The sequence below is a fragment of the Sinohyriopsis cumingii genome, chromosome 2 (assembly GCF_028554795.1).
Source record: "Sinohyriopsis cumingii isolate HCF-2022 chromosome 2, ASM2855479v2, whole genome shotgun sequence".
In the NCBI taxonomy this organism is placed as follows: Eukaryota; Metazoa; Mollusca; class Bivalvia; order Unionida; family Unionidae; genus Sinohyriopsis; species Sinohyriopsis cumingii.
Window position 1 is genome coordinate 30,026,049 of NC_142962.1, and position 27,296 is coordinate 30,053,344.

The 27,296-nt window shown below is 35.7% G+C and overlaps 2 protein-coding genes across 3 annotated transcripts in view; one reads left to right on the forward strand and one right to left on the reverse strand.

Moving 5' to 3' along the window:
* Positions 1 to 12,232, forward strand: part of LOC149804549 (inactive ribosomal protein S6 kinase delta-1-like) — an 80,608-nt gene extending 68,376 nt beyond the window's left edge. The window contains exons 12-15 of the mRNA XM_089941406.1: positions 2,874 to 3,001; positions 4,869 to 4,951; positions 6,862 to 6,957; positions 7,415 to 12,232. Of these exons, the coding sequence (XP_089797532.1) occupies positions 2,874 to 3,001; positions 4,869 to 4,951; positions 6,862 to 6,957; positions 7,415 to 7,537 (430 nt within the window). The 3' untranslated portion in view covers positions 7,538 to 12,232. The remainder of the gene's footprint in view (positions 1 to 2,873; positions 3,002 to 4,868; positions 4,952 to 6,861; positions 6,958 to 7,414) is intronic.
* A 2,014-nt stretch (positions 12,233 to 14,246) lies between these two features.
* LOC149804550 (mannan endo-1,4-beta-mannosidase-like) overlaps positions 14,247 to 27,296 on the reverse strand; it is a 38,258-nt gene continuing 25,208 nt past the window's right edge. For both annotated transcript variants that reach the window (XM_089932797.1, XM_089932790.1), the window contains 2 exons: positions 16,122 to 16,193; positions 14,247 to 14,613 (listed from right to left, as the gene is read on the reverse strand). In XM_089932797.1, coding sequence (XP_089788923.1) covers positions 14,377 to 14,613; positions 16,122 to 16,193 — 309 coding nt within the window. In that variant the 3' untranslated portion in view covers positions 14,247 to 14,376. The remainder of the gene's footprint in view (positions 14,614 to 16,121; positions 16,194 to 27,296) is intronic.

Consider the following 27,296-nt stretch of genomic DNA (forward strand, 5'->3'; position numbering starts at 1 on the left):
TTTATGGGATGCCAGTCTATTAGAGATTAACACCATTTGTTGATGAGCTGCCATTAAATAGTGAATCCACAAATACAGACTTGTTTGCAGATGATGCAACCTTGTATACATCTAGTTCTGATAATGAAGTTATCCAAATGAGATTAAACTCAGACCTTATTCAAGTTCAAACTGGGCCCGGGGCCCCGAGTGTCAGAGTGGTCTGAAGCGCTCTCCATTACGGATCACTGCCATCTCATCTCTGTCTGCATGGGTTCGAGTCTAGGATTCGACCAATTTGGGTATGTGAGAAAGCTTGCCAGTAGCTTCTGTTAGGTCAGTGGTTCTTTCTGGGTTCTTCCTTCACCATTAATACTGACCGCCATGCATAGCCTATTGTGTGCTGAAAAATGGTGTTAAACCCCACAGCAACAACAACAACAAACTGGGCACAACAAAATAGGATTGTAATTAATGAAGGTAAAACAAAATGTATGATTTTGGGGACATGACATAATCTACACAAGTCAGGGAACCCAGAACTATCTCTTGCAACAAATAATCATCCATTAGAAAATGTCAAACATGAAAAGCTTGTAGGTGTGTCCGTAGGTAATAATTTATTATGGGATGACCATATTGATAAAACACTGTCATCCAAAATTGCTCTTCTCAGCAGAATCAAGAGATATTTACCTATGGAAACTCAAAATCTATACTACAAGTCATATATTCTTCCAACAATGGATTATTGTTTAAATGTATGGGGAAACTGTGCTAAATCTGAGCTTGACAGGATTTATAAACTTCAGAAATGAGCAGAATGCATAATTATAGATGCATCTGTTGATCATCCCTCAAAAGCATTGTTTACAGAACTCAAATGGTTCACAATATATGACAAGATAGATTTTTATAAGGCAGTTCTTTTATATAAATGTCTACATGGAACTGCACCACAGTATCTTCATGACTTATTCAGGCCTTTTTCAACACAATATCAGTTGAGATTAATATCACATGGAAACCTTCAACCAAAACCAAGAACATAGCAATTTAAAAAGAGCTTCCAATACTCTGGTACAGTTCTGTGGAACAAGCTTCCACTACATGTAAAATCTGCTGAAAATATTACAGTATTTAAGGAGAAATATCATGAGCATGTATGTGTTTCTAATAGATAATGGAATTTAGTATTTAAGAGTGCTCTTAAACCTCACTTATTTCGACTGCAAGAACAAACTTAAAGACCTAATAATGTTTCCTACCTTAAATATTTTCAGCATGTTTTTTATGTTTTCTAATTTCATGGTGTTTATTTTTTGTAATCATATTATATGTTTTTTTATGTTTATGTGTTATCTAATGCTGTAAAGTGCTTAGAGCTTCTAAAGATTAGGTGCTATACAAAGTCCTCATTATTATCATTATTATTATTATTATTATTATTATTATTATGTACATCAACGGCATTTATGAATAATGTGAAAAATTAGGGTCTAAATTAGATCCCTGTGGAACTCCTTTGTTGATGGATATCAGCTCTGATTTAATGCTACAAATAATTATTTGTTGGATTTTGCTAGAGAGGCTTGATTTGAATCAGACAAGAATGATAAGACACATTTTACTTCCAAGGTTTTCTTGCAAGCATATTATGGTCAGCTAAGTCTAAAGGCCTTCTTAAAATCAAGGTATATCATTCCAACCATTTGTCCACTGTCCATAAGAAGCAAACATTCATCAGTGAGTTTTGACAGGAGGGGTTCTGTCTAAATCCAGATTGGGATGGGTGAATTAAACAGTACTTCAACAGTTAACCATAGAGTCTGTAATCATCAGGGTTTGATATTTAACACATTTAATAAACTGGTTTTATCTAAGCTGTCTTCAGTTGTATTGAAAAATTCCTGCAGTAATTATTTGATTGTTTTTGTTGGTAAGAGATGGTCCAGTCCAGCTGATTTCCTTGAATTTTACTTGTTTTAGTTGATTTCCTAGGATTTGACTTGTTTTAGCTGATTTCCTAGAATTTGACCTTCCAGTTCACGTAATCTTCACATGTCATAAATCGAATAATGAATTGTACATTTCCAGGACTTTTTGACTGAAAAAAATCTTGTAATTTGTTATTATTTTACATTACTATTTGCAGTATTAGAATTCGAGTTTGTTACATTAATAAATTGCTCATTAAATCTGTTAACAATCTCATGCATATCATCATTTATGGTCTCACTAATTATTAGTTGATTTGGGATCTGACTTTGTATTTGGAGTAATATTCATCAGAATTTTGAGCATTATGCATTTTGAAAAGATTATTAAAATTCATTTTTACAGACTGAATCACTCAGCCAATATGGGTACATGAGAAAGCTTGCCAGTAGCTTCTCATTGATCATTGGTACTTTCCAGGGTTTTCCCTGGTTCTTCCACCACCATTTAGACTGGCTGCCTAACTTTTGCTGAAAAATGGCATTAAACCCTATATCAACAACAACAGACTGAAGAATAGCAGTATTTCTGTTATGCCAGAGTTTGAAATCCCCATCACAGTGACCTTTAAATCATGATCCAGAGCAAGGGGCAACAAATTCCATTTGTGGCCTAGCCTAGTTAGAATAATGGAGGCATAATGGTCTCTAAACAGGAAACATTTCACTAACCAGGCAAGTATTACTTGACTGGGCTAGTTAGGCTAGAGAACTGTTGTTGCCCTGCTGAGTCTGCATTACTCACTACTAGGCCACACTTTCCTTTGAAGGCGTTATCTGATTCTTATATATACACTTTGATGCTGTCATTCCAGGGACCTAACTCTTGTAAACACATTTGATGTTGTCATTTCAGGGACCTAACTCTCATATACACTTGTGGTTCTGTCATTCTAGGGACCTAAAGCCAGACAATATTCTACTTGGAGAACAGGGGCATGTTGTCCTGACTTACTTTTGCACAATAAACCAGGCAGACAAACATCTGGACTTTGAAGCTGTGGCACGTCTCTACGTAGCTCCAGGTAGGCTCAAATCATTGGACTATACATTTAGTTTGTTACTTGTTTCAAAACCATGACAGTGATAAAGTCCAGGAAGACTTACTTGGTCTTTAGACTGATGATATTGAAGCATGTTAAAACTAGTATACAGTAGTAACATTTATTTCTGTGTGTCTCAGTTTTCATGGTTTTGTATTTTAAATACAATGATCAAAAAGATGACATTTTTTTGAGTGCTTCCATTTGTGTTTTTATTTTTGGTAAACGTTTTCTTGATTTAGATATATTTAATTCCCAGGATTAACCTCATCAAATACCCTAATTGAAGAATACAAAGAATTAAACTCTGCCATCAGTAAACAGCAATCACTGCAAGGGATTAAACAATACTTCAGCCTGTATGAGCATAATTCAGACAATGTAAAGATCAAATACCTACAAACAACTTCAGAAGGAGCCAATGCAAAAAACAACACCAAGTTGTATTATTCACTTGCCTTACCCTTTGTTTGTACACACCTAGATTTTAAAACATAAAGCATTAAGGATATAGAAAATGCAGTAAACTTAGACATTTTGTTCATCAATTTATAATTTCTTTGAGGTGGTCCTTAAGACTGTCAACTTCTTGTTGTTTCAAACCAAACAGGAGTTATTTTAATAACACCACCATATTTGCATGGGCAAGTCTGTTTTTTTCTTCAGACAACCGATGTTATTTAGTTTGCCATCTTTGATAAGCTCTGAATAATTCTGTAAGTTTTCATAATTTTTTGGGGAGTTACATCTCTTTGAACATGTATATAAAAGTGTTACACATTTTTATTTGTTCAAATTTTTTAAATATTAAAACTAGACATTACAATGACACCATTTTGACTGAAATGGACTGTTCTAGAAATCATTTTGACTGAAATGGACTGTTCTAGACACCATTTTGACTAAAATGGACTGTTCTACAAACCATTTTGGCTGAAATGGACTGTTCTCGACACCATATGTACTTTAATAACCAATTGGCCTAGTGTTATTGGCTGCGTCGGCTTCCTTTGATGTTGAGCACTCAAACTAAACATGGCAAAAGTGATTAATTTTGACAGGTGTTTTCTTGTGCTCATAGAGATTAAAGTATTGTTTTAGTATTGTTGGCTGTATCTGGTTCGACTGATGTTATTCATTGGTCAAAAACATGGTGTAAATATTGAACTTGCCAGGTCTTTCATTTGTGCTCATACAGGTGGTAGTATTGTTTTAAACGTTAAAGTGACTGCCGTTTGCATCAGCATTGTTTTATTCTTTTGTATTCTTTATTTTGGGTATTTGTAGAGGCTAAACCATGAAATTAAATATCTACTAATATGCACATTTTGACAGCCAAAACCATGAATTTAAGTGCTTACGAAAATGTTTTTTTCCCCCAAAACCACAAAAATTGAGTCCATTGAAAATAAATGATACTTCAGTAATTAAGTTTTGTGCAGTTGTTATGTCCTTGATGCTTTATTTTTTTAAAATCAGTATAGACTTATCTTTCTGGAGGTAACAGTTGGCTAATACAAAAGGTCTATTTTCAAAATGTCAGTGGTCATATGTGTCAGACATTGTCAATATACAAGGTCCACATAACTGTTCATACGTTATTATGGTAAACTCCATATAATTTAATGATTTTTAAATTATTGACAAGTAGAGAATAAAATGCAAAGCGGTCTCAGTTGCGCAAATTCTGTGTTAATTTCTTTTGAACTGTAAATCTGTCTCTACCTATTTATTGGCATATATATATATATATATATATATATATATATATATATATATATATATATATATATATATATATCCATGTGTGTTTCATATTTTCATTGTCTCTTCATATTCTTCATGTTAGAGGTGAGGACAATAGGAGAATACACAGAACTGTGTGACTGGTGGAGTCTGGGAGCATTGATGTATGAGCTACTTGTTGGAAAGGTAAAGTCTTGAAATATGCAATCAGTAAGGACAGATGGGACAGGGCAAACATTTTTGTCAGTGTGTATAATTTTTAGAAAGCTGCTCTCCCATATCCATCCATCCATCCGTGTCTGTCCATCTGTCTGTCTGTCATTATAATTGGGAGTATTCCAGTTCTATTGATATGATTTAGTAACCTAGTAACCCTTGTTAAACTTGAATCTGGCATATCCAGGACCATATCTCCTTGAACCAATTCCATCCATTGAGAATCGAAATGGGTTTCATCCATCAGTCAGTCCATCCATCCATCCATCACAGTCCTGTGTCTGGGGCATAACTATAAAAACATTCAAGATATCTTATACTAGTCTGAAACTTTATATTATTATACTAGTATGAAACTGGATATATATTAAACAAGTATGAAACTTTATATTTATTATACTAGTATGAAACTGGATATATATTACACTAGTGGTCCAAATGTACCCTTTTCTAGAATAATTTAGAATTCTTCAGTTTCAATTTTTTAATGCTCTTATCCATTGTTTGTCCATCCATCCATCAGTATCCACACTTTCAATACGTGTGCAAAACTGGAAAGGTGTTTAAGATAAATCTTTGAAATTTTGGTACACCAGTTATACTTGTGGTTTAGTCTTTTGCTATTCAGTATGCTTTCTTCCATTTTTTCTTGCATCCTAAATTTTGCAGTTTCATTTCTTAAGTGAATTCATAATTCCTAGTCACTTCCCTGTAATCTTTGTAAAAATATGAACTTACTTTAAAAGAAATTTTTCTCAAACCCTGCCATCTCCTAGCAGACATTTTGGCAGGATGTGTGTTGCAGACACATGGACACATTTCTACTTTATATCACAGACCAGTCATGCAGTATGTCATATTACAAAAAATTCTGTAAAGATAAATTAAAGAAATTGGCTGAATTAAAAATGTCGTTTTGAATTATTAGGACTTTGAATGCCTTTTTTAGAAAAAACAAGTCAAATTGCTTGGAGTTTCTACAGTATTTCTATGTCTCCAACATCTGCAATGTCAATTTATATAAAATAATTTTAAGATGGAACAGTTTTCCAAGGCAAGAGTAACTGCTATCACCAGTTCATTTTTGGTAACTTGTACACATGTTGTGCTTCATTCTTCACACTGCAAGGTACATTATTCTTCACACTGCAAGGTACATTATGTACACGTATTGTGCTTCATTCTTCACACTGCAAGGTACATTATGTACACATATTGTGCTTCATTCTTCACACTGCAAGGTACATTATGTACACATATGCTTCATTCTTCTCACTGCAAGGTACATTATTCTTCACACTGCAAGGTACATTATGTACACGTATTGTGCTTCATTCTTCACGCTGCAAGGTACATTATGTACACATGTTGTGCTTCATTTTTCACACTGCAAGGTACATTGTGTACACATTGTGCTTCATTCTTCACACTGCAAGGTACATTATGTACACATGTTGTGCTTCATTTTTCACACTGCAAGGTACATTAAAGGAAAATTGGGCCTCAGCTTATTTTTTTTTTCACTGGGCATTGCATTAGAAATAATATGATTCTTTTGTTTAAATTCATTAAAAATTATTCCTATGAATTTCAATGCCACAAATTGTTGAATTGCCTGTTTACAGTACATCACAACATTGTTATATTAATGGGAGACTATTAGCAAAAAGGTATAAATTTAGAATCATTTATACTTCTTAAGGAGTGATCTTTGCTTAAATAAAATCCTATTCACCCAGGGATTTTGGTACCTTGACCTCTAACATGCTTCCCATGCCCCACCAACTCAACTTTTCCCTCCAAATCTGATGGCATCACTGCATATTTTAGTATTGCTTCATGTGGCACTCAGTTATTAATGTAATGTTTCTTTATTTTAGACCCTGATTTCCTGCCACCCAGGAGGGATTAATTCTCACACCCATCTTCTCTTACCTGACCACATCTCAGTGGAGGCTGAGGGACTTTTGAGAGAGGTATATATTCTGTCTCATTCAGTGGCTCTTGTTTTCTTTATATATTGACTTCCTTCATTTTCTTCTGCTGTTTTAAAATTTTGGAAATGAAGCAGAAAATAAGAACGGCTTATACAGATGAGATGAAAAATACCCACTGTTCTTGGTCAATCTATTTGAATTGAAAATATTCAGTTCACTGGCAAAACTTTAGAATGTTTCATCCTCACTCACAATATGAAAATAATATTGTGTCCATTGATATGATAGAGAACTCTTTCTTCAGTGTTATTTCTGTCTCCTCTTGCAGGTTGAATACTGTCACATGTGTGAGACAAAATTCATATTTTACAAGCTTAAAAATGATGAAGCATAAGATCAGAATTTTAATTAGGTTGTGAAACCTGCAGTTATACTTGTCTTGTATGGTCTTCTTGTGTAAATGATTGCATTACAGGGTTAATTGCTTATCTTGCAGTTACTTTGTTATAATCCACGAGAGAGGTTAGGATCTGGTTTGATTGGTGCAGAGGAAGTGAAGGCACACCCATTCTTCCAAGGCATTGACTGGAATGCATTGGAGATTACACACCCTGTGTAAGAACAGCTACCCTGAGATAACATGTTCTTTATAATAACAGCAGCTTAGTCTGTTACACAGCAGTATAGTAGGAGATACATTGGAGGTAACACTGCCATCATTTATAAGAAATGCCATGGAGTATAAAGGATTTGTTGGGCATTTACTGCCCCATGGTTTACTTGTTATATGCATGATGTAATCATGAGTTTAGTCATACAGAATTTGTATTGTAATAATGGCAATTATGAAGACTGCATGCCCATTGTAATAATACAGTGTAATAACAGCTATCCTGGAGATACAGCATCATGTGTAATAACATGTCTTGGAGGTTACTTGCCACTTATAATAATAACCAGACAGTGAGATAATACATTTTGTAATGAAGGTTATCCATAATATAATAGATTTTGTAAAGATACAGTTACATTATGGAATAGATGTGCTGTATGTAAAAAATGGGATTAGATACTCTCTTAAGAAACAGTTTATTGATGTACAGTTTATGTTGAACAGCTATCCTGAATTCAGCACCCTGTGTAATAACAGTTTTCCTGAATTCAGCACCCTGTGTAATAACAGCTGTACTCAATTCAGCATGCTGTGTAATAACAGCTATCCTGAATTCAGCACCCTGTGTAATAACAGCAATTCTGTGAGATTACATACTTGGTGATATACCATTTATTCTCATTTATAAGCTGAGTCCAACTGCAGACAAAATAGACTCTGATCTGTCATCACATAATGTACCAGCAGAACAGGGTTAGTGTTGTCTGTTCTAATGATTACCCCTAATAAATTGAATAGACCCAGATCTGCTAGTGCATTATGTGATGGCATATCTGGGTCTATGCATTTTGCAGTTGGACTGGACCTAAACGTGATTATATATGGTATGTCAACTATACAGATATAACACATTCTGTAATAAAAGATGTCATTATATTACTAGCCCTTTGCAAAAAGTATTATTTTGTATAGTCGCTATTAAGTAAGATTCCAACTGCAAAGACCCAGATCTGCCCTCATAATATGTGGGCATATTTGGGTCTATGCAGCATGTTTGGAGTAATCAATAACGGAAACAATGACTCTAATATGCCAGTACATCATGCAATGACAGATCAGGGTCCATGTTCTTTGCAATTGGACTCGACATGCAGGCACATATCTATAACCCTATACAAAACACCTTTCCTGGAAATTAACATGTATACATGTGCTTACACATCTAAGGTAGTACCAGCAGTCATAATTGGGGATAATTGATTGACTTGGTTCTCATTAGATATTAAATATATATGACTGGTATTTTCTTTTTTCTTCCCTTTGTTTTATAATGCATTTTGATTCATAGCAGATGCATTTGTAAGTTCCTTCGCTAGAGCAACTAATGCTAAGACATCTCACAACATTTATCCAATTAGTATTTATTATTTTCTTTGTTAATTATTGCCTCAGGTTATAACATATCTGATTTGCTCAGAACTTGTTTTCGTCCATTTTTACTTCTAGATACCATGTCTGTGTTCTTAATGCCAGATATGCACAAAAAATCATTAGACCTCTTAATTTATTACAGTAGAAGATATAGAAGTAATTTTATTCTGTCTGTTTAAAGTCAAAAGATAAGAGTATGATTGCAATATATGGCAATTATCTTGCCTTTTCAAAGATGACTATTTTAAATTATATAGTTTTTCCAAAGATTACTCTTAAATTATATTGCCTTTTAAAAGATTACTGTTTTAAATGATATTATCTTTTCAAAAATTAGTCTTAAACAATTATTTATTTCCTAATGTGATGTTTAGACTTTCCTGATCATCACTTAAGATATGAAGAAATCATTTTTTGTATTAAAAAAATGCTTTTGTAGTTCTGTGCTTCTAAATTTGACACTTTCTGTAAAAAAAATGCTTTTTTAGTTCTGTGCTAACTGATTTGTTCTCTTCCTCTTTTGAAATTCAGATTTTCTAAGAATTTCTAAAAATTAATTCAGTTACACATCAGGTATGATTATAGTACTTTCTTTTAATTCACTTACACATCAGGTATGATTATAGTACTTTTTAATTCAGTTAAACATCAGGCATGGTTATAGTATTTTTTAATTCAGTTACAGATGTCGGTTCCATTTAGGCTACCCCTGGTATTGTGTGGTATTTGTTTCCACCTTTCAGTTGTACAAATGCTGTGTTTGATTGCCAGAATTGTTATAGTTTGGATTTTGAGCCATCTTGTTACAGTTGCGGTTTTGTGAACTGTGGACAAGCTTCATTTCTAAGACACATGGAAACTCATCTGTCTGAACATGAAAACCAAATTCAAGCATAGTCTAAATTATTATTAGAGGGGGGTGTTAGTGGAAAGTACAATGTCATTTGTATATGTACTGCTATATTCATAATATATTTTTGCCAGAATCAACCGTACTGTGTTAAATATTAAAAAACCCAGTACATTTATTAGGTCACAAAATGGTCAGAAATAATGTGTATGTATAAAATCTAAAGCTCTCAGTGGCCTTATATATCACCAAGTGGGAATATTTACATGACATATCACGGTCAGGTAGTTTATTTAAATCACTTCATGTATCATTCTTAAATTATTGATGGCCCTTCTTATAAAATCCTTGCATGAGAAGGTGTACTCTCAGTTTCGGGGTTAATGTATCCAGCACCAAACGGTTGCACACACAATTTAAAGGCCAATGTATCCAGCACCTAGAAGTCATACCCTCAAATTAAAGACCAGTGATCCAGCACCGATAGGTTGTATTCTCAAATTAAAGACTAATATATCCTGCACCAAGAGGTTGTACCCTCAAGGCCAGTGTATCCTGCACCAAGTGGTTGTACCCTCAAATTAAAGAACAATATATCCTGCAACAATAGGTTGTACCCTCAGACTATAGGCAAGTGTACCAAGCACCAAGAGATTTTACCTTTTGATAAAAAGGCCAGTATATCCAGCACCAAGGTTGTACCCTCAAACTAAAGACCATTGTATCCAGCACCAAGAGGTTGTATCCTCAATTTAAATGACAATATATCCAACACCAATAAGTTGTACACTCAAATTAAATGCCAATATATCCAGAAAGGCAAGACATTTTGTTCCTGTGATTTCATTGCAGCATGATTAATCTCACAAGAAAGGGACTGCTGTAATAAATGCCTATAGACATTACACATTCTGTGTGTGTGTGTGTGTGTGTGTGTGTACTCAGATAATTGTCGTTTCTTACCACTTTATTGTGATTTCCTGGTATACAATGTTTGTCAGATGTTTTTTTATATTAAAACAATTGTTGTGGAATACACTTTTTTTATGATTATAAATTAGCTGGTTTTTTATTTGTATCAATTTGATGGAATTTGTTGTCATTGTACAAGCATATCTGATACATAAGTTAAATAATAAATTGATGTGTGACATTAATGTATGTACCCTTACAAGACTTGGAGCCTATGTCCATCCATCCATCTATCCTTTCTAGGTTAAGTTTTCCATTTACATCAGTTTAACATTCCCAGTGAGTACAACGCCAGACTGTCAAAAGTAACTCACTGTGCTTTACAATGCAAATTTCTGCATAAATGTACCCCAGTAAATGCAACACCATACTATCAAAAGTATGTAACTGTGCCTTACAAATCAAACTGCAATTGCTTTGAGTAAGTAATAAATTTATGAATTGCCAGTACATCCTTAGCTTTTGGTTAAAATAGCTTTGTGCATGCTTTAGCATTTTTGAACATACTTGCTTCATGCAGATATTAGCTCCCTGAGACCTACTTTAGTGTTCTTGAACATACTTGCTTCATGCAGATATTAGGTCCCTGTGACCTACAGTGTATTCTTTAGTGTTCTTGAACATACTTGCTTCATGCAGATATTAGGTCCCTGTGGTCTTTTGCTTGTGGTTTATCAACATAGCTTTTTGTTAAGGATGGTTTCAGTTGCACTGTTGACAATAGTTACACTCCATTTTGCATTGACTTGTGAAAACAAAACGGTCCTGGAAAAAGTAGGTCACACAGGGCTTACATTTCATACTTGACTGACTAGCTAATTGTTGCATTCAGGTCATTGACTAAATCTACATTAATTTGTTAGTTTTATTTGTATTCCTGTTTTAAGTCAGTATTTTTAATGTCAATGGTGTGAAACCAGATGTAAAATTCAGGCTGATTTCCATAGGACTCACCAAACTACTTCACTGTGAATGAAGTAGTTTTCCTGGGGCCACAGCCATATTATACATATCAGCTATTTTCACAACATCCAAATAACAGTTCCCAGTGATACCAACAAGACCATATCTGACTTTGAAGATAAAATAATTTGTTATCCAAGCCACAATTCAAAATTTGTAATGTTTAGCTCATAGGAGTACTCAGGATCATGCATTTTTACTGTAAATTGTTGAATATTTGTACCTTAAATATAATTAATTAATCTGATAGATTTCTCAATAATTTCAGTTAGAAGATAAGTTTGCATTATGAATAAGACAAAAAAAAAATTATTTCATACCTAATCAGATGTAAAAAGTCCTTGTTGTTATTTACTCAGAGATATTTGCATTAATTCAGAAAAATATTATGTGGTACCTTTGAAGAATATTGTTATAACATTCTGTGTAGAAAGCTTGTGCAATAATAAATATTTCTTTTCAATAAAATTTTAATCATATCGATATTATTTTGTTCTGTCTGTCTTCTCTCTCTCTCTCTCTCTCTCTCTCTCTCTCTCTCTCATATCATATCATAGAGTGTTAAATGTTGTATTATTCCAGAAAAAAGGGTGTACAATATACTGATGGCCCATGCCCTTACTTTACATGTGAATTTATTAATTTATTATATACACAAATCTTTTGCAGTATGTTTGTGTGGGTATATGTGGGTGGGGTAGGCTGTACATGCATGCATGTGTGTGCATATCAAATTGTAGAGCACTGGATATTTGAGCTGGACAAATAGGAAATGATGGTATAATGATAAGTATCAATGTTCTTGATTACAGCTATAGAGAAAAGGTCTCTCCCATAACTTCCCACACTTAAAAGCTAACATGAATCATTTTTGCAAGGAAGATAAAACAGCTAATTCTTGATGGTACAAACCATTTCAAGACAACATACAACAGCCATCTTTTGAAGGTACAAGCCTTTTCAAGACAAGGTACAAAAGCCAACTCTTAATGGTACAAGCCATTTCAGGACAAGATACAACAGACAACTCTTGATGGTACAAGCCATTTCAAGACGAGGTACAATAGCCAACTCTTGATGGTACAAGCCATTTCAAGACAAGGTACAATAGCTAACTCTTGATGGTACAAGCCATTTCAAGATGAGATACAATAGCTAACTCTTGATGGTACAAGCCATTTCAAGACAAGGTACAATAGCTAACTCTTGATGGTACAAGCCATTTCAAGATGAGATACAATAGCTAACTCTTGATGGTACAAGCCATTTCAAGACAAGGTACAATAGCTAACTATTGATGGTACAAGCCATTTCAAGATGAGATACAACAGACAGCTCTTGATGGTACAAGCCATTTCAAGATGAGATACAACAGACAGCTCTTGATGGTACAAGCCATTTCAAGACAAGATACAACAGCCAACTCTTGATAGTATAAGCCACTTTAAGATATGCCTATATGATTTCCTTATTGTCACACCTATGAGAAATGGGCGAGATATGACACATACCAATTTTCTGATCACATTGTTGTCATTAGTGTAGGCATTATTTAGCTCATTTCTCTGACATCATTTCCTGTACAGTCTTGAAACTTGATGACTTTATTCATTGTGCAAGAACTGCTAATCACAGTGAGAAGTATGTCAAGTGACCTACATTTCATGCTCTAGTGACTTTGTTAAGCTTTTGCATTTAGCTCACCTTCCCATATGCTATTATATGTAAATTCATGAAACTTTACCTGTATGTTCATCTTTGATGGCACTATTCACCATGGCAAATAGAAGATAAGAATTACCTACTTTACATGTAGTTGTTGTTGTTGTAGAGTTTAACGCCATTTTTCAACACACGATAGACTATGCATGGTGGCCAGTATTAATGGTGGAGGAAGAACCCGGTAAAACACCAGGAAGACCCACTGACCCACGAGAAGCTACTGGCAAGCTTTCTCACATACCCACAATGGCCGAATCCTAGACTCGAACCCATGCAGACAGAGGTGAAATGGCAGTGATCCGTAATGGAGAGTGCTTTAGACCACTCGGCCACTTGGGGCCCCACTTTACATGTAGATTCTTCTTTTGATGGTAATATTCACCCTGGGCATAAAGTAGGTCACAATTACCTACATTTATGGAATGGCATTTTGTCAGTTGTGCATCAACCACCAACACGTTTATGAACACTTTAGAGGCTTAGATATCATGCACCTGGTGCAATACATGCGGGGGTTCAACTGCCAGCTATTAATTTCAAGGTTTGATTTACTGTGGCAATGGTTCTTTTAAGATTGTCCACTTTCACCATCTAAGTGACTGTTTTACAGCAATAGATTTACCTTTTGGAGCACTTATAACGTAGTCAGAGGATGTGTACAATCATTTTTTTAAAGTTAAATGAAGATTCATATCTAAAACTATATATAATATTTTCAATTTTTCTTGAACAATGGAGTGCAGGGATATGTATTAATAATATGCGATTTAAACCATGCATACATCACTTTTTATTACTTAAACAACCAGATGAAAATTCCAATTCCAAAGGAATTATTATAATGGGTAGTAGATGTGCTCTTGTTGATGCCAGGATTGGATAACTAGAAGCTTGTGCATTATTGACATCACATAGGTAGTTTCACAAGACCGCCACCCGTGGGGTTTCGGTTGTTCTTGATGGAACTCATTCCTGATCTCTGTGTGTTCCAATCTTCATCTGTGTAACTCCAAGACCATGCTCCTGCATAACCATGGTTATACGCATAATCAAACTGTTGGGGCATGTTCATCCCACCACCATTTTTCTGGTTGAATTCAGCGATCACTATTGGCTTATTGAGGTCATATGCAGAGGCATCGTTCTGTAGAGTAGAAGACGTATGATGCTGTACCGCAAATATGATAGACACATAGGCAAATACAGTTTATGCCATAGAAAGTTAGTTTAAGATTAAAATCTAAGAAATGAAAATCAACTGTTTATTCCAAGACAGCTTGTATTTATAGGTTTTTAATCTCTATAAGAGGTTTACGTCTTCAAGGTTCTTGCTATGTTAAAAAGACTGTATTATTAGGAACTAGTAGTAGCAATGGCAACTGTCATATATCAACTTGATTCATATATATATATATATATATATATATATATATATATATATATATATATATATATATATATATGTTGTTTTTTTTTAAAACTGGAAATGCTTATAAAACTAAAATATTAATATTTAACATGGGTGCTAATAAAGGGTAATTTAACAAATAATTATATAGAGGTTAAGAGAATACATGTCTTGGTATAATAATTAGATCTATCTGTGATTCAGATACTTGTTTGTTGTGAATGAGTAAAAGAGTGAGCGATCGATCACAGTCCACGAAGCGCACGAACTAATAAAAACCCATGGCACTTCTCTCTTTTCCAGACAAACAACACTTTACTCACCCTACTTTTGCGTAGGCCTAAAGTGACAGTCATAATTCGAGAGAATTGTAACATTTGTAGATTTCAAGTCTTCATGTCATATTTATAAGTTGTTCAGCTGATATAGTGAAATACCAGCGTGCGGTTTGTGTTTCATGCGTGTGTGTGTGATTTGGACTTTTAACGTAGTTTTAAAAAAAATTCAGTCATATCGTTACGATGTCTGCAGTGTGGTAGTTTATAGTGATGCGTAGCAATAGGGCATCATGCCACCCGCATGTAGCGTGATATCCCGTTCAGGCATATTATCCTAACAAAAGTCCGACCAGCCTTAACACTAACCTCATAATGCTGAGCGCCAAGTGAGGCAGCTGTTAGTACCATTTTTATAAGTCTTTGGTATGATTCAGCTGGGGTTCAAACCTGTGACCTCTTGTATCATGATTTAATGGACCATACATCCATATTAACAGATACATTATCTGACTAATTAAGCGTCTATGGTTATATGGCACCCTTAATTATTAATTATGTATATGAAAGTTTGTAAAAACGCAAAGATTTAAAGGGGAGAAGTAAATATGTCATGACAATCAAATAATCAGGAAACTTGCTAGCAACTCTCAGGGAGAATTTCTTGTAGTATAATAAATTCGTTATTTTCAAATGTTCTAATAAATAAAGTGCAGGTATTGTAAAGGATGGGTAAATGAAAGGCAAGACAAGAGTGAGGGAGAGAGAGCAGTTGTCATTGTCATATCCTTTTGTGGGGCGAAAGACAGTAAATTACCATATTTTATCTCATCACAAATTTGTAAAACATTTAAGACAATAAATTACCATATCTTACCTATTCACTAATGTATAAAACATTTAAGAAAGGTCTGTACAATTGTCTTGAAAATATCAAGAATACTTTCTTGAATAAATGTGAAATCTTACCACAAATGGTGCATCTGGACCATATCTTCCATTCCAGTCATACGTATGGACGGAATAAAACGTAAGAATTCCCTGAAATATGAAATTTAGAGGAAAAATTTGATGAAACTATGATTTTTTATATATAATTGCACGCAACCCCCACTCCGAATATTAAATGTTCGATCCCTAAGTGAATAGATTGACAAAAACCAGGAGCCACAAAGGTCATCTCGACATCATGTGTATCACAGGAAAACACAAACTGTACAGAGGAGAAAATGGAGAACATGCTGTTCATGTTGGCGCATTCTAGGACATCTGTGTTGGGTACTTTTTCCTGCCACTGGATGTGCAGAATGCGCCGCAGGCATCTCAGGTGGAAGCTGTTGAATTTCCTCTCGTGTCTCGCATAGGTGGTCCATATTTCGCTGCTGTAGAGGAGTGAGCTGAGCACGCAGGCCTGGTAGACACGCAGTTTGGTCTTCTCGGTGAGGTTGGGGTTGTTCCAGAACCTCTGGTTAAGTCTGCCCATCACTGCTGCTGCCTTGCAATCCTGCCATTCACCTCAGAATCAATGGAGAGTGAGCTGGAGATGTTGGACCCGAGGTATGTGATGTTCTCAACATCTTCCAAGTTGGACCCATCGATGGTGACGGATGGAGGGGAGTCTGCGTCCTGCGCCATGACGTTCGTTGTCTTCAAACTGATGGTCAGTCCAAATTTCTTACAGGCGTGGGAGAGGAGGCATACCAGCTGCTGAGGTCCATCTTCCGTGTGTGATGTCAAGGCTGCGTCGTCGGCGAAGACCAATTCACAGATTAGTACCTCTGTGACTTTAGTCTTAGCACGGAAATGGGCGATGTTGAACAGCTTGTCGTCAGCCCTGATGTGGATGTACACTCCCTCGCCGCAGTCCTTGAAGGTGTACTGGAGAAGCATGGAATAAAATATGGCGAAGAGCGTATGCGCAAGGACACAGCCTTGTCTGACTCCTCTGATGACTGGGAAGGCCTCCGATGTTGCGCCATTGAATCACACTGTGCTGTGCATGTTCTCAAGGAACGACGTGACGACAGCAAGCAATCGTGGGGGCCGCCGATCTTCTGCAGGAGTCTGAAGAGTCCAATCCGACTGACCAGGTCAAACACCTTCGTCAGGTCTATGTAGGCAATGTAGAAAGGCATCTGCTGCTCGCGCCACTTCTCCTGCAGCTGGCGTAGTGAGAAGACATGTCTACAGTTGACCTGCCGGCTTGAAATCCACACTGGGACTCTGGGTAGACGTGGGAGGCTAGGATCTGCAAGCGCACAAAGGCAGCACGGGCGAAATCCTTTCCGACGATGCTGAGGACAAGTCAGACAATATTAGTCTCCTCATGGATAAGAGAGTTTTGCCTACAGCCCTGTGGCGCCATCAGTTCAATAGTCGTAAGTTATTAATAGGGTGGAGTTGCGTGCTCTGATCTGCAGGAATGTCGCTGCAGGGTTGGCTCCGGGGGAGAGCCCACATTACTATCGGATATTATGAATCAAATATTTATATTTCTAGAAAATGTGTTCGTCACAAAAAGTTAAACGATCATAATATGTTAGGAGAATAAATAAGAGAAGGAAGGAGTTATGTCCTGCGCAACAAAGTAGACCCAGACCCCAGTCTTCTAACGTATGAAGCAGCTATATTATGAAGAACATACTGAATCTGCCCCGCTCACTTCCACTGGTATGAGGTTGTAGATCGTTTTCTACTGTGAGCCAAAAGCCCAGTTACTGAAATGCAACCTTATATAGCATAAGACTTAACCATTGATTTATGTGACACCGGGTCATGTTGGCCGCCACTGAGGCAGAAGGACCATCTGCTGAGATCTCATGAACAAGCGACTTAAAGATGAAGGGATCTGTTGTCGCACTGAGTAAATCCAACAGGAGAAGACATTCTGGGACTAAAGTTCGATCTCCTGTGCGAATGGTTGACACGGATGAATATTAAAAATACGTTCCAGAGAGAGAGAGAGAGAGAGAGATCAGAACTGCATGACTGAATGAACAAAACTAATTTTGACAAAATATGTTTCTTCAATGCTTACCCGATAATATAATACTTTACGACTACAACAACTACCTCGCAAATACAGTCAACACAACAACCCATACTTGTTCTTGCCACAAATATTGTTTAAAGTCGTTTAGTGCAAAATTAAGGTATATGCCACAGGGGTACTATCGTTGCTTACAATTTAACTATCAGTCATACATATAGCTTAAAAAATATTATTGTATATATGTCTGACAGTTAAATTGCAAGCAATGAGACGAGCCCATAGGCTATATTTCATTTACTACTGGTGTGGTATGTACACTCTATCAGATTTAATTGTAGCAGATCCTAGGTTGGGTGGATGTGTCCATATTTAAATCAAGTAGGTATTATCGAATAAATATTTTACTCCAGAAATTGGTTTCTTCATGAGATACATTAACCGTTCATAATAAATTAAGAGAATAGGGCAAGCGCTTCTGGGAGCGACACCTCCTTACCCCGCAGAAGTTTCACTCAATCATTCCTCACGTACACGACGCAGCTTCAAACGTCTTGAGAGATACAGACTATATTTAGCAAATATATACTCCTCGACACGGCTTGTAGAAATACTGCCTCCCCGCGAATTCAGCGGAGGTAGAGCTACCGTCTCACTGAGAAGCTACTGGACAACCCAGGTAGGATTCTGCTATATATAGGTCAAATTAAGCACTTTCGGAATGTTTTCTATATACTTAATCCAACGGCATGGATAATGCCAGTTAGGGGAGAGTTACGCTCGAATGATATACTAATGCTGAAGACTGTGAGCATATATGCGATGCAATGCACTGGTACTCAGTTAGTTCCTCATAGGCAAAGAGGATAACCCATTGCATACAGAATGACAGAGCCTTTCCAGAAACATCGTCGTGTTGACCTCCTTGGGTCCAAGGAAGATGGAGATGACATGGCAAATGACCAATTCCTCGTGAACGGAATCTGTTCTTGGTAGTTAAAACAGGGGGTATAATGAATGAACTCGAGCCGTAATGGCTGTACTTTCGATGATTTGGATCGATGGATAATTCTTGTATCACACTAAGACTGTAGATAGACTGACCAGAAAGAATGTTTGTACTCTGCGTTAGTCAGACATTCATTCAAAATATTTCTTCACTTACGCCAGATTCCATGAGACATTTCGTTTCCCACGAAAGGCCATAGGATTCAATCGAGACAATAAAACTTTGCAAGAAGGCAGGAGAGGACATATTTCTGCTCCATATCCTCCCTTCAATCTTGTTAGAATATAATTATGATTGTGGAACGGCGGCCCTTGGAATGGATAGGAGATACCTTCCTCTTATCGGTAAACCCAAAAGAGGAAGTCGGCTAACTGTGGTACCGAGGCGTTTGAAAGACTGTGTTTTCAGCCGCACAACTGGCAGATAAACTCTGAAGTTCCTTGCATATGTCTTATTTCAAATGGTTGGCCTTCTTCCCGAATCAAACTTGACTCTGACATGTTTTAAGAACAGTTTTCTTCTGGCAGCTCGCTTGATATAAGCCAGTAATGCAGGTATAGTATCGTGGGTACAGATGGCAGTCCTGTATTAAAGATTGTTTGAGCAGGCAGGTAGAAGGCAGGATTTCCCTGCGAATCTCAGATGCTAAGTTTGACTGATCACGGATCCCTGGTGAGGAACAATTTGAATTATCTACAAAATCAAACGTAACGCACCTAAAGCATAAACATTCTAAATTTTTTTTAAAGCTTGTATCATACTTTGCTATTCAGGTCGTGTCCTCGAAATTTCTTTTGTATCTTTTTTCTTTCTATTTCCTTTCTTTTTTATAACAATTTTTGTTCAATTTACTCTTTAGATGACGTGATTTATGCTTCCTTCAACGCTGTCTCTTTGGAACATCTCACATCTCTTGAGGAGTTGTGCCTTGATTGACATTCCAGATGTTTATCCGTTTAAATCTCAATAGCTTTTTAAAAATAAAAAAACAACAACAAAACATGTTATATTCCACAGTCGGAGCAGAGTTTAATGCTGCACCGAAAATTGTTTTTATAAATTGTTTTATTTGTTTCGCAGTCAATTTTATGCAGTATGTGCGTGCTGTTTAATAGCAATGAAAATTTAGTCTTGGCTTAATCAAAACATTGCTGTGCTTTTCTTTATTTGCATCGATTTTCTTTGCTTCTAACATTGGATTTTTACATTTTCCGTGTCATCAGCTTTAGAAAAAGAAACAACTTTACTTCTTTTTATATCAAATAACAATATACACAAAACCGCTCTGAGTTTGTTTTAAATTAGTGTTAACGTTTTTCAAGTTGCCCACCAATATCAGTTCTGTTTGTCTTTCGTTAAGTGATTTTCTCTGGTGAATTTTCAATCTTAGATTTATTTACCTCTGTGTGTACTCTATCATTCCTTTTATTTACAAAGAAATTTGGATTGCATCACACTTGTAATGTGATTAGTTGCAAGATACTTTAAGATAAGTAATCAAAAAGATATTTAAATGTATGTTCTGAAATTTAAAAAATGGATTTTAAGATATATTCCAAATAAGAAACATCAAAAGACATGGATGGATTTTGCAGAACTAGCATCTATTCTGAACCATTTCAAAATGAATACTGCAGACAAGAATACACCAGTGGACGAATGATCACAGAGATAACAATGTCACAAAAGTGTGTGTACTAAAATACCTTTGCATAATATATGAATAACAATGAACATAGGTTCCGTTGCCGGGTACAACGTTACCCGTCAGTGTACAGTTTCAGGTGAGCTATTTTACACTGCTGCGCGCGCAAACTTCCGGCGGTGAGAAGCCCAATTACCTCGTACTCTCTGTCCGTGGATTTGGCCACAATCAAGGTACTTCAAGCTCAAATTCTCTTGGTATTGTAACCATGCAAATAAGCATTGACATGAATCTGTCCATTTTACCGAAGCACTCTTTTTTTTGTAGAGGTATGTGAAACGCAAAACTATTCTTGCTTACTGTCCATTCTATGTGACAGAATTATTTTATTCATTGAATGTTTCGGCATTTATTCTAAATTTTCTAGTAGTCATATTATATCACATAACGCGATGTTTTTGGATTTAATATAGTCTGTTTCATGGTAGATTTTTATTGTTGAACAGACTATTTAATTTCATTTGTATCTTACTAAATGATGAGCAATCTTTGATATTTTATAATCCAGTGTGATTATTTTGCCGGATGTAGATTAATATACTAATCCGGTTATTAGAAGAATTATCTCTTATAGCATAGTCGTTCTTATGAAATAATTTAATGCGCAGTGAAGCCAATTCATGTGCACGCATTTGTAATCTATATTATAATGTTGGTACGTAACCGTATTAACCTGCTGAACGGTTGTATTTTTAACTGTTCACGGAGAATTGTTGAACTCGGGTTTTTGTGTGTGTGTGTTTGTAATCCGATCACTGCTGTCATTGTTGATTCTAAGCACAATATTGGTTTACTCGATGTGAGAGGGCCAATGGTTCAGGACCAGCGGGTTTGAAGGCTATCCAAGGATTCTTCTGTAAGCTGGTGAAGAGCAGACAGAGCGAAATCGTCACTAATCGTTTGAAGGCAGATGTGGAATCGGAAATATTTTGTGATTTCTAGTCACTATCACGAGATAAATGCCATCGTATGTTCCATTTTGAATCTTATTCATCGTCACTATATATGTAAAAATCAAACAGATTCAGTGTCACTAAATGTGTGAAAATCAAGCAAATTCAACGTCTTTCTATGTGTGAAAATCAATCACACATCCATCATACTTGTTGATGAACCATGGACTGTTCAAATGTGTTCATACATTCCATACATTGGTTATCCCTTGTGACAGATCCATAGAGCGGTCACATTTATTGATACCTTTCATGCATTGATTATATCCGTTGACATACTAAACCGGCTGGGATTCATTCGTTGAAATTTCACCCTTTGATCGTTTCCAGTTAGGAACGATGCCAATTCTTATATCTAATCATGTACATTCATCATTGATTTGCATCATAAATAAACATCTCATCGAGTACTTGTGTTAAGTGTTTTGCCCACATTAAATTCCCCCTGTTACAGTAGCAATGCATGTATGAAACAAATCTAAAAATAATGGAAATGGTAGACGAATTAAAAATACAAGAAATAATATTTTTATGCAGAAAATAAACACTAGATCAATTGCACCTTTAAAATAAATAATGTGTTTTATCTATGGAGCTCTACCGACTTCTACCAAAGGTTGCTAATTTCGACAAAACCTGGAAGTGTTAATAAGAATGACCTTTATGTTGAACACTTTATTCTATGTATCTCTCTTGGCATTTCATTCATGTATCTCTTATGGCATTTCATTCTATGTATCTCTTTTGGCATTTTATTCTATGTATCTCTCTTGGCATTTCATCCTACGTATCTCTCTTGGCATTTCATTCTATGTATCTCTCTTCGCATTTCATTCTATTGCCTCTCTTGGCATTTCATTATATGTATCTCTCTCGACATTTAATTTTATGCATATCTCTTGGCATTTCATCCCCTGTGTCTCTCTTGGCATTTTATTCTATGTATCTTTCTTGGCATTTCATTCTATTTATCTCTCTTGGCATTTCATTCTTTTTGCCTCTCTTGGCATTTCGTTCTATGCATCTCTCTTGACATTTCATTATATGCATCTCTCTTGGCATTTCATTCTTGTTGCCTCTCTTGGCATTTCATTCTATGTATCTCTCTTGGCATTTCATTCTTGTTGCCTCTCTTGACATTTCATTATATGCATCTCTCTTGGCATTTCATTCTCTGTATCTCTTGGCATTTCATTCTATGTATCTCTCTTGGCATTTCTGATCGGGATCAACATATGAAATATGTCAACTGATCATATACAAAGTATATGAAAACGTAAGAGAAAAAAATGATAAAATGAGCGAATATATTTTATAAAATGACTTAAAATATTCGAAATTACATTATTTATGAAATTGTACGAGTACACATTGGTACAGTCTTTGAGTCCATTGTATACTTTTTTTGCCCCCAAAGATTATTTTCCATATAAGGCTTGATCCTACGGTGACAACTATGGTAATGATTGTTCTTACAGGCATAAATGTACCGATAACAAAGCATCCAAATACACCTTTCATTAACCGTGTATTATAAATTACAATACCAGACGATAGTTTTGAAATTTACCAGGCCGGCTATTGTCAAAGATTCCATATATCTGTCCTCTTTATTTAATTCAACCAACAAGTTATTTGCTTTATTTTACAGGTTAATTCTGAGTGAGTTCCATTTGCAATATATATTCAAATCCTATTTGTGATTTTATATTGCCATAGAGATGGAGTTATTATTCTGGCTTCGATAAATCCTAATTCATTCTTTCTTAAGTAAATAATGAAAAAAATGGCTACGTGTGGTGATAACTTTGATAAGTCAATATAAATTCCTTTGTAGGAATATGATTGTGTAATTGTTGTACAAAATCAAATAAAATCATATTGTAAAATCTTCCTGGCGGTTTTTCAGGGTAAGTTTATGTCATTCTAAAGAAAATGTTCAAAGTGAAGGCGGTTGTACCAAGTAAAGGTGGCGGTGATTCACTCCATGTTCTTGACTTGTACAAGGATGGAATTAAGGAATGGTTAGGAATGAGTGCAATGCAATTCTAATCGTAATAACTTTAAAATCAAAAAGAAAATGCTCTATTATGAAAAATGGCACATGTAGAGGAAAGCAAAATGAAAACAATATTAAGTATCATGGCGGGTCATACGACAATGTTTAAATTATGTATCAGGATTCTATGCTATCACTCTCTCAAACATCTATCAGGACTCAATCCTGTCACTGTCTAAAACAGATATTAGGACCCTATCTTATCACTGTCTAAAACATCTATCAGGACTCCATGTTATCACTGTCTTAAACATCTATCAGGGTTCAATACTGTCACTGTCTAAAATATTTATCAGGACTCCATGTTACAACTGCCTAAAACATCTATCATGACTCAGTTCTGTCAATGTCTAAAATATATATCAGGACACAGGACATCATGCTATCATTGTTTAAAACATCTATCAGGATTCATAGTTATCACTGTCTAAAATATCTATCAGGACTCCATGTTATTATTGTCTAAAATATCTATCAGGACTCCATGTTATTATTGTCTAAAATATCTATATCTATCAGAACTCCATGTTATCACTGTCTTAAACATCTATCAGGACTCCGTGTAGTCACTGTCTAAAACATCTATCAGGGCTCAATATTATCACTGTCCAAAATATGTATCAAGACTCCATGTTATCACTGTCTTAACAATCTATCAGGACTCCATGTTATCACGGTCTTAAACATATATCAGGACTCCATGTTATTATTGTTTAAAACATCTATCAGGACTCCATATTATCACTGCCTAAATTATCTATCAGGACTCCATGTTATCACTGCCTAAATTATCTATCAGGACTACATGTTATCACTGTCTCAAATATGTCAGGACTACATGCTGTCACTGTCTTAAACATGTATCAGGACTCCACGTTATCACTGTCTTAAACATCTATGAGGACTCCATGATATCACTGTCTAAAATATATATCAGGACTCCATGATATCACTGTCTAAAATATCTATCAAGACTCCATGTTATCACAGTCTTTAACATCAATCAGGGTTAAATACTGTCACTGCATAGAATATCTATCAGGACTCCGTGTTATCACTGTCTTAAACATCTATCAGGAATCAGTGCTGTCACTGTCTACAGTATCCAACAGGACTCCATGCTATCAATGTCTAACACATCTATCAGGACTCCATGTTATCACTGTATTAAATACCTGTCAGGACTCCATGCTGTCACTCTCTTAAAGATCTCTCAGGACTCTATACTGTCACTGTCTTAAACATCTATCAGGACTCTATGTTACCACTGTCTAAAACATCTGTTAGAACTCAATATCAGGCCTCCATGTTCCCACTGTCTAAAACTCAATGATGTCACTGTCTAACACATATATCAGGACTCCATGTTATCCCTGTCTAAAACATCTGTCAGGACTCAATGTTATCACTAAAATATTCATCAGAACTCCATGTTATCACTGTCAAAAACATCTTTCAGAACTCCATGTTATCACTGTGTTAAACACCTATCAGGACTCTAAGTTATCACTGTCTAAAATATATTTCAGGACTCCATGCTGTCACTGTCTTAAATATCTATCAGCATTCCATGCTGTCACTATCTATCAGGACTCCATGTTATCACTGTATTAAATACCTGTCAGGACTCCATGCTGTCACTCTCTTAAAGATCTCTCAGGACTCTATACTGTCACTGTCTTAAACATCTATCAGGACTCTATGTTACCACTGTCTAAAACATCTGTCAGAACTCAATATCAGGCCTCCATGTTACCACTGTCTAAAACTCAATGATGTCACTGTCTAACACATATATCAGGACTCCATGTTATCCCTGTCTAAAACATCTGTCAGGACTCAATGTTATCACTAAAATATTCATCAGAACTCCATGTTATCACTGTTAAAAACATCTTTCAGAACTCCATGTTATCACTGTGTTAAACACCTATCAGGACTCTAAGTTATCACTGTCTAAAATATATTTCAGGACTCCATGCTGTCACTGTCTTAAATATCTATCAGCATTCCATGCTGTCACTGTCTTAAACATGTATCAGGCCTCCATGTTATCACTGTCTTAAATATCTATGAAGACTCCATGATATCACTGTCTAAAATATATATCAGGACTCTATGTTATCACTGCCTTAAAAATCTATCAGGACTCCATGTTATCACAGCCTTACACATCAATCAGGGTTAAATACTGTCACTTTATAGAATATCTATCAGGACTCCATGTTATCCCTGTCTTGAACATCTATCAGGACTCATTGCTGTCACTGTCTACAATATCTATTAGGACTCCATGTTATCACTGTCTAAAACATCTATCAGGACTCCATGTTGTCACTGTCTAAAACATCTATCAGGGCTCAATATTAGCACTGTCTAAAATATGTATCAAGACTCCATGTTATCACTGCCTAAATTATCTATCAGGACTCCGTGTTATTACTGTCTAAAATATGTCAGAACTCCATGCTGTCACTGTCTTAAATATGTATCAAAACTCCATGTTCTCACCGTCTTAAACATCTATCTGGACTCCATGCTATAAATGTCTTAAACATATATCAGGACTCCATGTTATCACTGTCTTAAACGTCTATAAGGACTCAATGATATTACTGTCTAAAACATTTATGATTCTATACTGTCTCTGTCTTAAACATTTATCAGGATTCCATGTTGTCACTGTCTTAAACATCTATCAGGACTCCATGTTATCACTGTCTAAAGTATATACCAGGACTCCATGTTACCACTGTCTAAAACATCTGTCAGAACTCAATGATGTCACTGTCTAACACATATATCAGGACTCCATGCTATCCCTGTCTAAAACATGTGTCAAGACTCAATTTTGTCACTAAAATATTCATCAGGACTCCATGTTACCACTGCCTAAAACATCTATCAGGACTCGGGTCTGTCACTGTCTAAAATATATATTAGTACTCAGGACATCATGCTATCATTGTTCAAAACATCAGGACTCTATGTTATCACTCTCTTAAAGATCTATCAGGACTCTATAATGTCACTGTCTTAAACATCTATCAGCATTCCATGCTGTTCCTGTCTTAAACATATATCAGGACACTATGTTGTCACTGTCTGAAACATCTATCAGGACTCCATGATATCACTGTCTTAATCATCATTCAGGACTCCAAGTTAACATCTGTTCGAACTCAATGATGTCACTGTCTAACACATCTATCAGGAATCCATGTTACTACTGTCTAAAACATCTATCAGAACTCCATTTTATCACTGTCTTAACCATCTATCAGAACTCCATGTTATCACTGTCTAAAATATATTTCAGGACTCCATGTTGTCTCTGTCTAATATGTTTATATGGACTCTATGTTGTCACTGTCCTAAACATCTAACAGAACTTCATGCTGTCACTGCCTTAAACAGCTATCAGCATTC